This window comes from Alosa alosa, chromosome 20, assembly GCF_017589495.1.
Source record: "Alosa alosa isolate M-15738 ecotype Scorff River chromosome 20, AALO_Geno_1.1, whole genome shotgun sequence".
Lineage (NCBI taxonomy): Eukaryota > Metazoa > Chordata > Actinopteri > Clupeiformes > Clupeidae > Alosa > Alosa alosa.
Genome location: NC_063208.1, coordinates 10,742,558 through 10,755,795, shown reverse-complemented (window position 1 = coordinate 10,755,795; position 13,238 = coordinate 10,742,558). Strand labels below are relative to the sequence as shown.

Below are 13,238 nucleotides of genomic sequence, written 5' to 3'. Positions count from 1 at the left end.
TAAAAGATCAAAATAGTAGTTAAAAGCATTTCGATTTCCTTTGCCCCTTCTGACCCATGTGCGTTCAAATTCGCAAACATAGGCGAACGTTTGCAAACACTCTGCCTTGAGTTTTTGGCGAATGTTTGCAAACACTGGCAAACAGTCTGAGGAGGTAGTTCTCCGCGAACATTCAGTGGAGCTGGTCTTGAGCTTGACGAAAGCACAATGCAAATACCACCAAATCGTTCAAATTTAACTGTTCACAGGAAACATGTTCGCCACAAACGTTCGCCAGTGTTTGACGAATTTGAACGCACCAGTGATTATTTAAAATAATATGGTTGTAAGGCTGTTATGTTCTTTTGTGATATTATGCTTGTATTTCGATAGGCCTATTAGTGCGTGTGCGCTGTTGCCTCCGGGGATAGAGGGGGTCAAGTCACTGGCACCGGAGGTCGCGGGTTGAAAAGTTTGGGAACCCCTGCTCTAGCCGATGACTGTGTATCTGAAAAACTGGTGTCTTTGACGGTCTTTGTAAACTCAATAAATAATGACTCGTTTGTGTGAATGTGTAAGACCATACGATCGGATGAGATTTGACTCTTTCGCAGTGCCTGGCTACAACGGTTACTGGAGAGCAGTTTCTCCAAGTGCAGTGGCACTGAATTATTAACAAACAGTGTGCTTTGTGTGTAGGTATGTGTTTGTGTCTTTCCACTTGTGTGTTAGATAGAACATAAAATAGAGAAAAATAGGTCTAGGCTATGTTTGTTTGTGTTTACAGGTGGCCTGGCCCCAAACTGTCCTGACAAAGGTGGAGCTCACGCCCAAACTAAGTGTGTGTTGCTTACACCTCTGGCCCCATCTGTAATAGGGGGGTGTGCCAACAAGGTCAGTGGCCACCATGGACAGCACACTAGGACTGGTGGGTGTGCAGGCAGGCGAAATGGTTTCCATACAAGGCATGCTGAAGGCTCTCCAGTGCGCCCCCACCTGGTAACCATAATTAAGCCAAATGAGGATGACGCCATCAGGAAGATCTCACTGCTTCTTAATCGCCGGGCTGTGGTTTCATTTGAACAGCTGATAAGTGATGTGTCTGAGGCTTTGGGATACCCGTCCTGGAATAATGATCGTGTGCGGCACCTGTTCACCCCGGCTGGACAGGCGGTCAGTAGCCTTTCTCAGTTTTTTCAAGTAGATAATGCGTTTTTGGCACTAGGGCGGACGCGCCCGTCTCTCGCCAGCCTGCAGGTGGCGCTGGAGGAACTCTACCCAGGTTGCCAGGAGTACTGTAATGAGCTTGTGAAACGGTGGCAGCGGAGCATGAGGCCCAAAGCCAGCAAGGCTGATAGTGGCTTCCATGATGACAGTGAAAAAGCAGATAGCTCCCCGAGCAGCATTCAGACAATCAAACCTTCTGCTAACAACCTCCAACCAATAAGGGAACGACAGGAGCATAAGGAAAGACATTTAGATGAAGAGCACAAGAGAGACAGAGAAAAAAGTTGAGGAGGAGAAAAGAAAAGATGGAGGAGTCCTATCTCAAACCACACTCTAATGTTGACCACCGGCTCCACATGTTGCCTGGGCGGCAAGGTGAACAAAGAACACAGGGCTGCAAACGTACAGGAAACAAATACACACATACACAATCAGGTTTACTCCCAGATGTTGCTGCCGCTCAGGATCATAGATCTGTCCCCCTGCAGTCAAATGGGCCCAGATCTACACAGATAATGAAATCACAGGAAGTACTATCACAGGAAGCAGCCAGGCAGGCTGAGCAGGATATGCCTGAGCTACCAGATGGAGAGGAGGTTACACAGACGGACATTGAGCGTTGTTATGACATTGGACGGGTGGTTGGTGATGGGAACTTTGCGGTGGTGCGTGTGTGTGTGGAGCGTCGGACAGGACACACCTGGGCCGTGAAAGTGGTGGACAAAGCCAAGCTGCAGGGCCGTGACCACATGATCCACAATGAGGTTTCCCTATTGGCCAGCCTGAGGCACCCAAAGGTGGTGCATTTGCTTCGCTGCCACCACACAAACACCCACGTCTACTTGATAATGGAATTGGCCTCTGAGGGTGATCTGTTTGATGCCATAGTGACCAGTGTGAAATTCAGTGAGGTCTGTGCAGCTGGCATGCTTAAGGACATCAGCGATGCCCTCCAGTTCATTCACAGCAGGAGCATTGTACACAGAGACATCAAGCCAGAAAACCTGCTGGTAAACACACACACACGCACGCATACAGTTAAAAGCAAAGAGGAGCTTTGTCAATTTAGTATTTCAAATTTGTTGCTACAGTAATACATATTTCATTCATAGAAATACAATATTTCTAGTTATCTGCAGACCCAAAGTGCTTTTGAAAAGAGGCAAAACAACATTAAAAGTAATGGTAAGAGCGCATTAGTGGCATTCATTTCTAATGCTGCCTTTTGTCACATCTTCACTACTTTTTGAAATGTTCCAATTTGCCTGGGGAAGTGTTCAAAATCGAAGAGTACTAATCAAAAGTATATTATTCAGTAGTGCAGTGCCCATTTTACAGTCACTTCTAGGTAGTCATAGCTTAGCAATAATGAGTAAACCTAACTTATAACATACAAAGAGGTGTTCAGATGCTACTGGTCTATAAACATACCTCAGGTCAAAGATGGAGTGCCTTTACAGCAGTTTATTTGATTATTTTTGTAACCGTGGTCTCATTTCTGGCTAGGTCCATCGGCATGATGATGCTGTCACTCTGAAGTTGGCTGATTTTGGGCTGGCTCTGGTGGTTACTGAGCCCCTATATACAATTTGTGGAACTCCCACATACGTGGCCCCAGAGATTCTGGCAGAGACAGGTACAGAGTTTACAGGAGTTTACTGCCACATTTCCAGTTCTCCAGGGAATCTGCATTTGGCGATCAAATGTGTCTCTGTGTGTACAGGCTATGGTGTAGCGGTGGACGTGTGGGCGATGGGAGTGATTCTGTACATCCTGCTATGTGGATTCCCTCCTTTTCGCAGTACAGAACGCAATCAAGTGGAGCTCTTTAAGCTTATCCGTGCTGGTGACCTTCACTTCCTGTCTCCATACTGGGACAAGATCTCTGAGGGTAAGGACAGTCTCACAAAAAAAACATATCAACATAATTATGCTACTACACCCATGTTAGCGTTATTCCATATAAGCAGTTTTACTTAAATGGTCCTTCTCATCTGTGTGTAGGTGTTAAGGACTTGATTCGAGGTCTACTTCGGGTTGACCCAAAAGGTCGTCTGACAGCACAACAGGCTATGCAGCATAGCTGGGTCAGGAGCCGTGGAAGAAGTCATGGAATAAACCACCACACGCAACACAGACCACAAATGGCAATCACAGACACCAGTCCTCCACTGACTACTCTGGACTATAGACTACCACAGATCCACACAGCACATAGAGACTACATCAGATCAGCAAAGACAAAAGAGGCTATTGTACACCAGACCAGCAGAAACAAATTGTCAGAAGATGAGGACAGAGCTGTGCGGATGAGAGAGGCCAGCGTGGACCAGACAAACAAGCTTGACTCAGTATGTAGACTAGGTGGAAACAAAGAAACCAACTCAGAGACAAGTGGAGATCTGAAGTCAAGAGGGACATAACAGATTTCAGATGTGAGAAAAACAAGACATGGACTGAAGATGTTGCTGCTGCATGAATAGTAATAGCAACTATCCATGTCAATTTTAAGGAGTTTATGGTAATTTCAGGAAGTAAAATTTGCTCTGTGTAAATAAATAAATAAAATAAAATAATAATAATAATAATAAAAAAAAAAAAAAAAAAAAATTGAATTAATAAATAAAAAAAAAAATTAAAAAAATAAATACTGAAAAAAAAATGCTGAATTTTGAAGGTAACTAATTGCATAAACAAATGTCTGAAATCAGGCCAGTTGAAAAATAAATATTGGTTAGACATCCCTACTGTCTTTAAATAATGGATCAATGAGCAAACTTAGATAAGCTGCAAGCAGCAATGAAGGGGTCCAAGCAGTTTAGCAAGGCAAAGTTACCATGGAAACTCAATGCTGTTACTTGTTATTGTCAGACACATGGCTGTGAGCACTCACAGCAAGTTTCATGTCAAGCAATTTCGATTAAAGAAAAATTCATTCAATACATTTTGTGAGGCTTGAAGGCTGAAGATCATCTGTTACAAATTTGGTGAAGATTGGATGCAATTTTGTGTGTTTCTGACAAAATCAAATATGGCGGCTGGATTGATTAGGTTTTACCAAATTGTGCTCTCTTTTTACTTAAGTAAGCACTCATTTTACTAAATTGTGCTCTCATTTCAACACACCATTTAGTAAAATCAGTGCACTATTTAGTAAAACAACCATATAATTTACTAAAATGAGCACACAATCTAGTAAAATGAGTGCACAATTTAGTGAAAAATGAACAAGCGCACAATCTAGTAAAATAATTTACAATTTAATACAATGAGTCCACGGTTTAGTAAAACCCGCACATGTCCTCTACATATAAATCATTCTTGCAATGACACCTCTTTGGCTCCGTATTTAATCCCATTCCTATTCATAAGTATGAACATGATAACTGACAAAATAAATTATTATGATGTTTTAATAAACCATTGTTGGCATACATTCAACAGGTCAGCATTGTAGCACATAAATTCAGTATTAAGTGTCTTCTGTCCATTTGGGTCATTTATCTACACTACAGCATAAAATAACAGAATATAAAAAATGTTTTTAGTACCACTGTTGCAGAAATCACACAGGACAAGGTATCCCTTCAATTTTTGGAAATATCTGCACATTCTAGCTTAAGAAAGCACTATGGGAAATATGTCATTTTGTCATAGGAGACTCCAGCCAATGAGGGTGATATTTTGACATCATGAGGACAGGCTCTAGCTCATGCAGGCCACTTGCCCAAGCTGACTGCATGCGCCCTGCTCCAGCAAGGTCTTAAGGTCATGTGACATGGTGACATCCTGATGACTTCCTTCCATGCCGGAGGAAGTTGGACAACATTTCTAACCAGCATGCATTGTGTTCAACCTAGCATGCATCATGTTAAGCCAGATCTGCGCAGTGCTGCATGAAGTCGAATGAGCCTAATAATGGGCCTTTTACTTTCTGAAGCCAGGTTTACTCACCACTGGTATGAAACTGGTATACTTGAATGCATGTAACAATCTTATTGCCAATATTGAATTGAACTAAGGTTGTCATCAATACCAAGTTCAACTTTGTTTCTTTGCAATTGTCTGCTTTTTACACATTCCATGAAGTCAAGTAAAATAAACCCTACTCCCAAAGTGATTTCTGATAGGCAGATCAGAGAGCCAGATTCAGTGGTGGACTTGACCTTTATTTCAGTTATTACATATGTCATAGCTCACCAGCTGGTGAATTAGTGTTAAAGTGGCAGCTGAGTTGGTCCAGATCATGTTCCAGCAGCCCAGTTACCCTACTTCTAAGAATGTACTCTTTTTGCAACAAGTGGAGCCTCACAGTTTGATTGAAAATATAATAATTGTGCATTTCTGTGGGCATGTTGCAAGGAACCCCCCAAATGCGTGTGGAAACTACAACTACCTTGGGTTTTGGAGGTCCACTATAACAAAGATCACCCTATAGGATACCTTGTGTTGCTCTTGTACATTTGTGTCAATGTTTCATCAGTCAGGATTCCAGTATAGTTCACCAAATTCACTTTTTCACTATCTGTACTTGCTTCAGCAGTTTTAGCAGCTTCACCATCACTAACAAACATTGACACACAATATTTAGTTGAGATTAGTTTTAATAGAAAGGCACATGTACAGCCAGACTGCATGAGATTGGTTGGCAAAAGAAGAGTTATAAGCACAAACTATATCCTAACAGACTAAGTACAGTCTCTACACATTGTTTCTCAGATGAAATTCAAGTAAAGTCTTGTCTGCTGAGGGCTGGCTTCTGAAGAGGTTTCCAAGTCCAGAGTTCACAGGCTAAACCATGACTCACTGTGTCCGCCTTGTGCATCAAAACACCACATCTAAATTCAAAGCGTAAGTGAATGTGTTATGAATGGGCCCATAAGTATTTTTTGCTCTTCCTATTCCTGCTTCAAACACACAACCAACTGTAACACCTCCTTTATATGTACCTAAGCTAATCACCATCAATCCCTTTTTTCATGACAGGGCTACACACAGGGCCTTTGATCACAACAATATAATCTGTCATGGCTCGGTCTTTAAAGAGCATACAGATTGGAGTCTGAAGATGTTTTGAGATGTGTTGCCAGAGTCAAACCCCCAAGTCATAAAGATACTCACATACACAATCAAACACACCTAGAACCTGGGGTGGGTGCTGCAAGTAGCAATATACGGGGTCCAAGCAGTCTAGCTGGAGTCACAAAAAAAAAATTGACTGAGAAAACCGGCCGTGAAAACCAAAATCACATTCACAGTATATAGCTATATTTATTGACACACTCACCCTCAAAAAGCAGTACCTTTGCTTTTTGTTTGACCCATCATATGAATCTTTACAACTTTTCATTGCATTGGTGAAAGATAATCGCCACCAAATTTGATGGGGCTTGTCAGACAATTTCAGGAGGTTCAACAGCTAGTCACCAAATGTGACTATAGTGAAACTGAAAACATTTTATGTGACTATAGTGAATTGAAAACATTTTGTAACGTGCAGTAATTGAATTAGCAGTTGTCTCACTGATTGGATTTACTTTGATTTTAATCAAAGTCAACGCCCATTCACAAAACTATGGGTGGAAACAGATCCTGATATACAATTTGCAGACCATCGCAAAAATCGCAAAAATGCAGTGAATGTGGTCTGGCAGCATTAGCCTACCCAAGATATGATTAAATACATGTATCGGTCACTGCATAGGCCTAATACGGTCCACTGGGTAGGTTTTCACATGCTAGTGTGTCTCATGTCTGTTTTTGCTGATACTGAATAAAATATAATTTTAAAAAAAGACCACTCCTCAAACAGGCCTCCGGCAGCTGCACTGCTTGGACCCCTACAAATCAAAGTCAAGTAAAAAGGTCCGCACACGCTATAGTTAAAATAATTCAAATCAAAATTAGCTTACAGGGACAATGACCCATCCCAGCACTCAGTTGTCTGCAAACACTACTACTAGGACTCACATGCACACACACACTTTAAATAAAAACAACCATAATATGGAATCACTGACCCCACTCCCAACTGGCAAAACTACACCATCCTGACACACACACACACACACACACACGTGCACGCACCCACACACACTAGGATTAAAGCCATGGTTAAAGCTTGGGACATAATCACACTTCATACACACATGTATTTGGGTACACACACACTCACACACGCGTCAATGTGACTGGTTGACCTAGCTGCAGCAATACCGAACCCTTGGCTTCCTTCTTTCTTGCTCTCCTTTTCTTCTCACTCATACAGAGGTATCTGTGTTTCAGTGGTACTTCTCTCCTGTCCTTTCTTGTGCTCTCCTCTACATCCCTTCTGCCCATCCCATTCTCATTTCTGGATCTGGAAGATAAAAAGACGCAAGTTGATGTTCTTGGCAGCCAGTAGCTTGTTGCACTCCACAGAGTCGGTAATCGGTAGGGGGGCATATTCAGTCTCATTGGCATCATTGGAGAAGACGTGGTGCTGGATAACTGGCTGGATCTTCACATCATCATAGGGCCCCTTCAGCAGCAGGAAGTGACACTCCAGTGTAGCGTTGACCTTGCTCTTGAGGATAAGCTGGAAGGAGAGTGTGCGCTTACAGGACAGGTTGGGGTTGCGCTCTGAGTCATTGACCCGTGCCTTCAGTACCCATGTCTGATTGAGCACAGTAAATCTTGGCGTCTCATAATATAGACGTGTGATGAAATCATCCGTGCGGTATGGCCGAAACTGCACCTCTGGAACCAAATAGCAGGTATAACAAGATGTTCAGTCAAAATAGGCAATAGTAGTATGTTTGTGTCTCAGTTGAGTTCAAAGATTACAGTGTGAACATAAAGTCCATGGTTGTACACATAATGGTGATACATGTGAAAGTCCATACCTGTGAAGCCGATCTTCTCAAAACAGAGCAGATTGAAAATGGAGCTGTACAGCGTGAGCTCCCTACGATGCTGCTGGTCCATGTCACTCAAGATGCCCATCAACTCTTGCCCACTCTTGCTTGGGTGGCAACATGCTGCCTCATGGGCTGGCAGCTCATGGAAAGGCCCTTGCCAAGGGCAGCCAATCCTGACATACTTACAACGTGTCACTCTACAAAACAAGGCAAACACCACACCGGCAAATGTTACACATGGCGTTTGTTCATGTGCATGTCTGCAAGCTTGGGGAACAACTTTGTCAGTAGTCTGAATGGGAGTAGAGTAAGCTGATCTTGTTCCTTCACACAAAATTAGCTAAACCATGTCAGAATAATCAACAGTTCTGCCTCTGAATATCTCCCATATTTTAAATGAATGCCCCTTTATATTATACTACAACATATTAAGTCTACTCCCAGTGATTAATGCATGATATGCAAATGCACAAACCTTAGTCCTAACAAGACGTACTTAGGCCTAAAAAAATGACAACACACAATTACCAATTTGCGAAACATTTGTATGTCTACACTTGGGTAATGTTAATTCATGATCCTTTATGCACCAAGTCTGTTAAATCTCAACTGCTGGGTCAGGAAGAGGCAACCTTCCAAAAATTGTAGCTAGGGAGAGTGTGAAAATATTTTATTTAGCCTATAGTGAGAATATGTATAATATTATTTTACTGGCAAATCTTATATGTAGAAAAACAAGTGCTACCCATGAAAGACATGAGGTGTATGACAATTCATAAAAATGTCCCTGGAAAAACTTCAGGAAAGGTTTTCTGAAAATAAAACACAGAAATCAATGCAACTTGGCTGACAAATGTCTACATAAAATAGTTGACTATGTAAATATAGGAATATAAGTAATATTGATTATTTTGTTGCCAATATGTTTACAACTTAAGCCATTTTGTATCTTCCAGTATATGAATGAGTGGAGCTCCCGCTTCTGAACAAATGTGTGTTTGTGTACATTCTGGGGTGTAAGGACCTGTCCTGGCACTCCTCATTTTGGTGGCGCTCTAGGCTAGAGCGGGGAAACTGCTTTAGGCAGAAGGAGCAGTCTGTGGGCAGCTCACTGACGGCCTTCTCAACTGCCAGGTTCCGGCAGCACAGGCTCTTGCTGATCTCACAGCGGCAGTTAGGGCAGGTAGCCTGCTCCTCCTTTAGACGTGCATCAGCAAGCAGGTGGATAAAACAACCTGCACACATCAAATGCCCATTCGTACACTGCACACATGCGCGCACACACACACACACACAACACACAGGGAGGGATATTGGATTGAGCTACACTAGTTAGCAAAAATCACCTCAGTTTAAATATAACAGATATTAGGTTAATCAGAGGGCTAAGGGCCACTCCATCCAGATACAGTGATGGGATTAAATCAACAGTGAATATTTTAGTGATGGTAGGCTCTGTAACAATGATTCACTACTATGATCAAGCCTTTATGTTTCTTGACATTAACTTTTTGAACCATTCTGAAAAATGGTCAGTATAAATGTATATGTCCAAATGTTAATTTTTAAGTCTTTAAAAACCTGAGAGATCACAGATTGCTCCATCACCATATCATGACAACTCCTGGCAATTAGAGAAGTCGACACATTCCAAACCCCAAAGGTGTTTAGGGTAGGCTGCTCATGTATTTACCCTATCTACTGCCCCGATTAACTTTTCGGACCTCTTTCGTCCGAGGTCATAATCTTCTTGACCAGACAAATGTTTTTTGGACATAGACAAGTTGTGAGATATGAGACGAACGTTAGCTGACACATTTCATAGCATAGCAGATTAGCTAGCGTTCCCAAGCTAATTGAGAAAGTTTGGATTACCTGATAAACCGATGCCTTTGGCAGGTCTAGGCATACAGTGCAACAGAGCACTGAGTACAACCGCTCCTCGAGCTTTCCAGACTCGCCTTCCTGTAGTCGAATGCGCTTCTTCCGAGGTGCCTCTGGGTCGGCGTCTGTACTGGAGGCCTCTCTTCGCAGCCCTGGCTCCTCTTGAATCCCTGGCAGTCCAGCGCCCCCTGGTCCGGCCTCCAGGCCTCCTCCCATGGCCCCGGCTACGTGCCCCCCACCGGAGGAACCCGAGGCAGCTGCAACCCCCATATCCCCACGGTCCTCTAACGAAGCCATAGGTGGTGCTTACTTTTCCCCGAGTGTCTTCTGGGGTGTCAGGTTAAGATAACCTACAGCCGCAGATAAAGTTCACTGTGATGGCTCACTGCTAAATCAGCTGTTAACTCTAATGTACAAGTAGATAGTTTGCTAACTAACAAACTCGCTAGCTTGCTAGTTAGCTAATGGTTCAGCTAGAAGATGGCTAGCCAACAGACCAGAGGTCAGACCTGGCGTAATTCACAGATCTGTTTAGTAGCATCTAATACTGAAACAACTGCGTACTGCTGTTAACATCAGTGAAAAGCGCTCGTGCGGACCAGGGAGAAAACTATGTAAACTTTGACGAACAGCTAAATTGCATCAGTATGGTGTTAACATTTACGTTCACAAAACTTAAAAACTAACGTTAGTGCGAGGGGTTATAAATAGCTAACGGTAGTAGCAAAAAAAATCTCAAAACACTAGCTACAGCTACCTACATTAACTATAAAGGTCCCGTTGCTAACGCTAGCTAGCTAGCTAGCTGCAAGAACAAAACAAACAACTGATGGATCAGCTTGATTCTGTCAACACCGTACCCCACTGTGACAGCACAGAATCTGCAGCTCAACAACTCGTCAGCTCGTTTTTATGATTCCCCTTAGTCTTCGGAACCTTACCGAGACTTCAAGACGTCTAGCGTGCCTGACTCAATACCCTGTTATGCGGTGTTTGCACAGGAACGTTTGGTTTCTCACTACCATATATTTTGTAGTCTACCTTACAACCTTCCTTCTCCCCCTCCCCCTCAATTATTCCGACCTCTTTTACATCCAATCCACAGCAGCGCTACTGGCCAGTCGAGTCCCCGACCGAATCACAGGACGTTTTGCTGATAATGTTGACGGTATTTTTACTTGTCCTTGTGATGCCGGATATTTTTCAATTTGTTCCTGGGCTCGTCCCAGTCCTATAGCTTCTCGATTTAACTGCGATTATGAGGAGGTTTGTGTGTCACTCTCTTTAGGCCTTTGGGGGTCAGAGTGGGTGCAATCCAAAACCTATACCCAGCTGCCACATGCCGAGTTTGTGGCGTTTGGATATGGTTTCCATTCCATTTCTGGCCAACCCACAACCTGCCATATATCATTTCTGCGGACTAAGCAGTGAAGGACATTGCAATTGCGTACAAACAAGTAAACAGATGCATACAAGTAAACATACAATCTCAGTAAACATAGGCTACCAAACATTCAGGATATTAGCCTACATAGACTAATTATTAGTCTCCAACCAATGTTAAATTGGATCAGGATGAATCTTTTATATCATGTCGCACAAAAATCCTCTCAGTCACACCATTCTGCTACTCAAAGCCTCCCTCAGTTCCCAAAACTTATTTTATTTGCAGAACTTGTTATGTATCAATTTATCTATTTATGTATGTAATTTGTTTTATGTATCATTGTGGCTCTTGCCATTCTTGTCACTATACTCATAAATGGCCTTTTCCCTTCCTGATCAGATTGTATGATGTTCTCACTTTTGTCTTTTCTGAGGCATATTGTCCTATGCTTTATTATCATGTAAATCGCTCTTGTACAGAAGTCTATGCATATCCAAAGGAACAAATATTTCTGTCAAAATAACAGCTGGTTTGATCAATTCCATAGGTTTGTGGCACATTTGTAGTGGTGGCAGGCAGCCGGTGTTTCCGCAACTTTATTGGGTAACCGTGGGGGTATAGCGGTTAATGACAAACTTGGGTAAGTTAATTCCCAGGTTCCCAAGTCAGTTTGTGGTTAATCAATAAGAGCCCCATGGCTTTGCAATCTTCTATTAGATTTACCACTTTGAAATACACAGGTTTGTCATTAACCATATACTTATCACCCTTGAGAAGGGTCTTTCAGGTGAATGGAATGCCACAGTACTTGTTCTGCTGGAACTGATCTTATTTTAAGACCTTTAAGTCAGCCTCTTGGGCTTTCCTCAAGCAGTCCAGGTGGTTAGCAATCACATTCTTTTTTTGAGGGAGACAGATGCATTTACATCTTGATTAGATGTGACACTTGGGCAGAGTTATTTACTATGCTCACAATAACCATTTTCAATTATATGAAATAATGGGAAATATTTAGTTCCATAGCCAGCTGTTTGCCATGGTCATGCTTAGGAACATGTCTAAATATCAGTTGATCTCTAAAGACAGAGATCTTTCTGTCAGACAACCAGACAAATCAACACCAACACAACTGAGTACATTTCAAGGGAAAAATCTCAATTACGTCAAAGCTACCTTCACTTCATTTAATTGTCTAGAATGTGATGACTACACCTCTGAATGTTTTATCCACTGTCGATCAGATATCTTTCGCTATTACACCATCTTTTCAGTGTGAGACTTTAGAGTGAGACATTTTTGAATTTGAACTGTGATTAGATTGATGCAATCAAGTTAGTGACCTGATATTGTGACGAGCAAGACCTGATGACAGTCTGCACCGGAATGTCAAAGATCTGTGTGGACTGCAAAGGGTGCTCTGCTAAATGGTGGTGGTATGACATCAGAGGTCTATTTTCCCCACCCTGTTGGCCCTCTGCCTTCATTGGCCATTCAACACATTTGGGGCAGAGTTCAACATAAGCAATGGGCATGGCCTGCTGGGCAGGGGCAAGAAAGAGTCTGTTTGGCAAGTTGGTTGACTAGTCAGTTTTTTTCAGCCAGTGACCATCATGAGTCAAATCAGCTCAACTGCGATGCTATATCGTTGAAACTAAAGATGTGAGGCTACCAAAATAAAGAGGGAATATTAGACACTGGACACTGATTAATGTCCCACCGCAGACATGACCCCTTCCGTGCTTAGTTGACATACAATTTTTCCTCAGATAATGACATGTGAATATTATGTTCACACCAGCACTAGCTCTGTAGATGGGGAAACAAACATGGGCGCACCCATCCACAGAACACTTAATCCAGCC

General features: G+C 42.5%; 2 protein-coding genes across 3 annotated transcripts; one reads left to right on the top strand and one right to left on the bottom strand.

The window, feature by feature from the left end:
- Positions 1 to 1,093: 1,093 nt before the first annotated feature.
- Positions 1,094 to 3,789, top strand: dclk3 (doublecortin-like kinase 3). The gene is made up of 4 exons (XM_048229875.1): positions 1,094 to 2,216; positions 2,713 to 2,842; positions 2,930 to 3,097; positions 3,211 to 3,789. The coding sequence occupies exons 1-4, from the start codon at positions 1,512 to 1,514 to the stop codon at positions 3,627 to 3,629; spliced, it is 1,422 nt and encodes a 473-aa protein (XP_048085832.1). The 5' UTR covers positions 1,094 to 1,511; the 3' UTR covers positions 3,630 to 3,789.
- Positions 3,790 to 5,792: 2,003 nt separating this feature from the next.
- Positions 5,793 to 11,066, bottom strand: cyhr1 (cysteine/histidine-rich 1). Of its 2 annotated transcripts, XM_048229878.1 has the most exons (6): positions 10,931 to 11,066; positions 9,981 to 10,339; positions 9,130 to 9,368; positions 8,581 to 8,607; positions 8,091 to 8,302; positions 5,793 to 7,944 (listed from the first exon to the last, which is right to left on the bottom strand). In XM_048229878.1, the coding sequence occupies exons 2-6, from the start codon at positions 10,284 to 10,286 to the stop codon at positions 7,553 to 7,555; spliced, it is 1,176 nt and encodes a 391-aa protein (XP_048085835.1). In that variant the 5' UTR covers positions 10,287 to 10,339; positions 10,931 to 11,066; the 3' UTR covers positions 5,793 to 7,552. The 2 variants fall into 2 exon arrangements, with proteins under 2 accessions (XP_048085835.1, XP_048085836.1); XM_048229879.1 differs by lacking the exon at positions 8,581 to 8,607 and having other exon boundaries at positions 9,981 to 11,066.
- Positions 11,067 to 13,238: the final 2,172 nt, after the last annotated feature.

Bases quoted from the DNA above. Each gene is read 5' to 3' on its own strand.
- dclk3 (XM_048229875.1), top strand. From the start codon at position 1,512: ATGGAGGAGTCCTATCTCAAACCACACTCTAATGTTGACCACCGGCTC. The intron at 2,217-2,712 runs GTAAACACACAC...ATTTCTGGCTAG, and splicing joins TCAAGCCAGAAAACCTGCTG to GTCCATCGGCATGATGATGC. The intron at 2,843-2,929 runs GTACAGAGTTTA...CTGTGTGTACAG, and splicing joins AGAGATTCTGGCAGAGACAG to GCTATGGTGTAGCGGTGGAC.
- cyhr1 (XM_048229878.1), bottom strand. From the start codon at position 10,286: ATGGCTTCGTTAGAGGACCGTGGGGATATGGGGGTTGCAGCTGCCTCG. The intron at 8,608-9,129 runs GTCCTTACACCC...TCATTTTTTTAG, and splicing joins AATGAGGAGTGCCAGGACAG to GCCTAAGTACGTCTTGTTAG. The intron at 7,945-8,090 runs GTATGGACTTTC...ATTTGGTTCCAG, and splicing joins TGAGAAGATCGGCTTCACAG to AGGTGCAGTTTCGGCCATAC.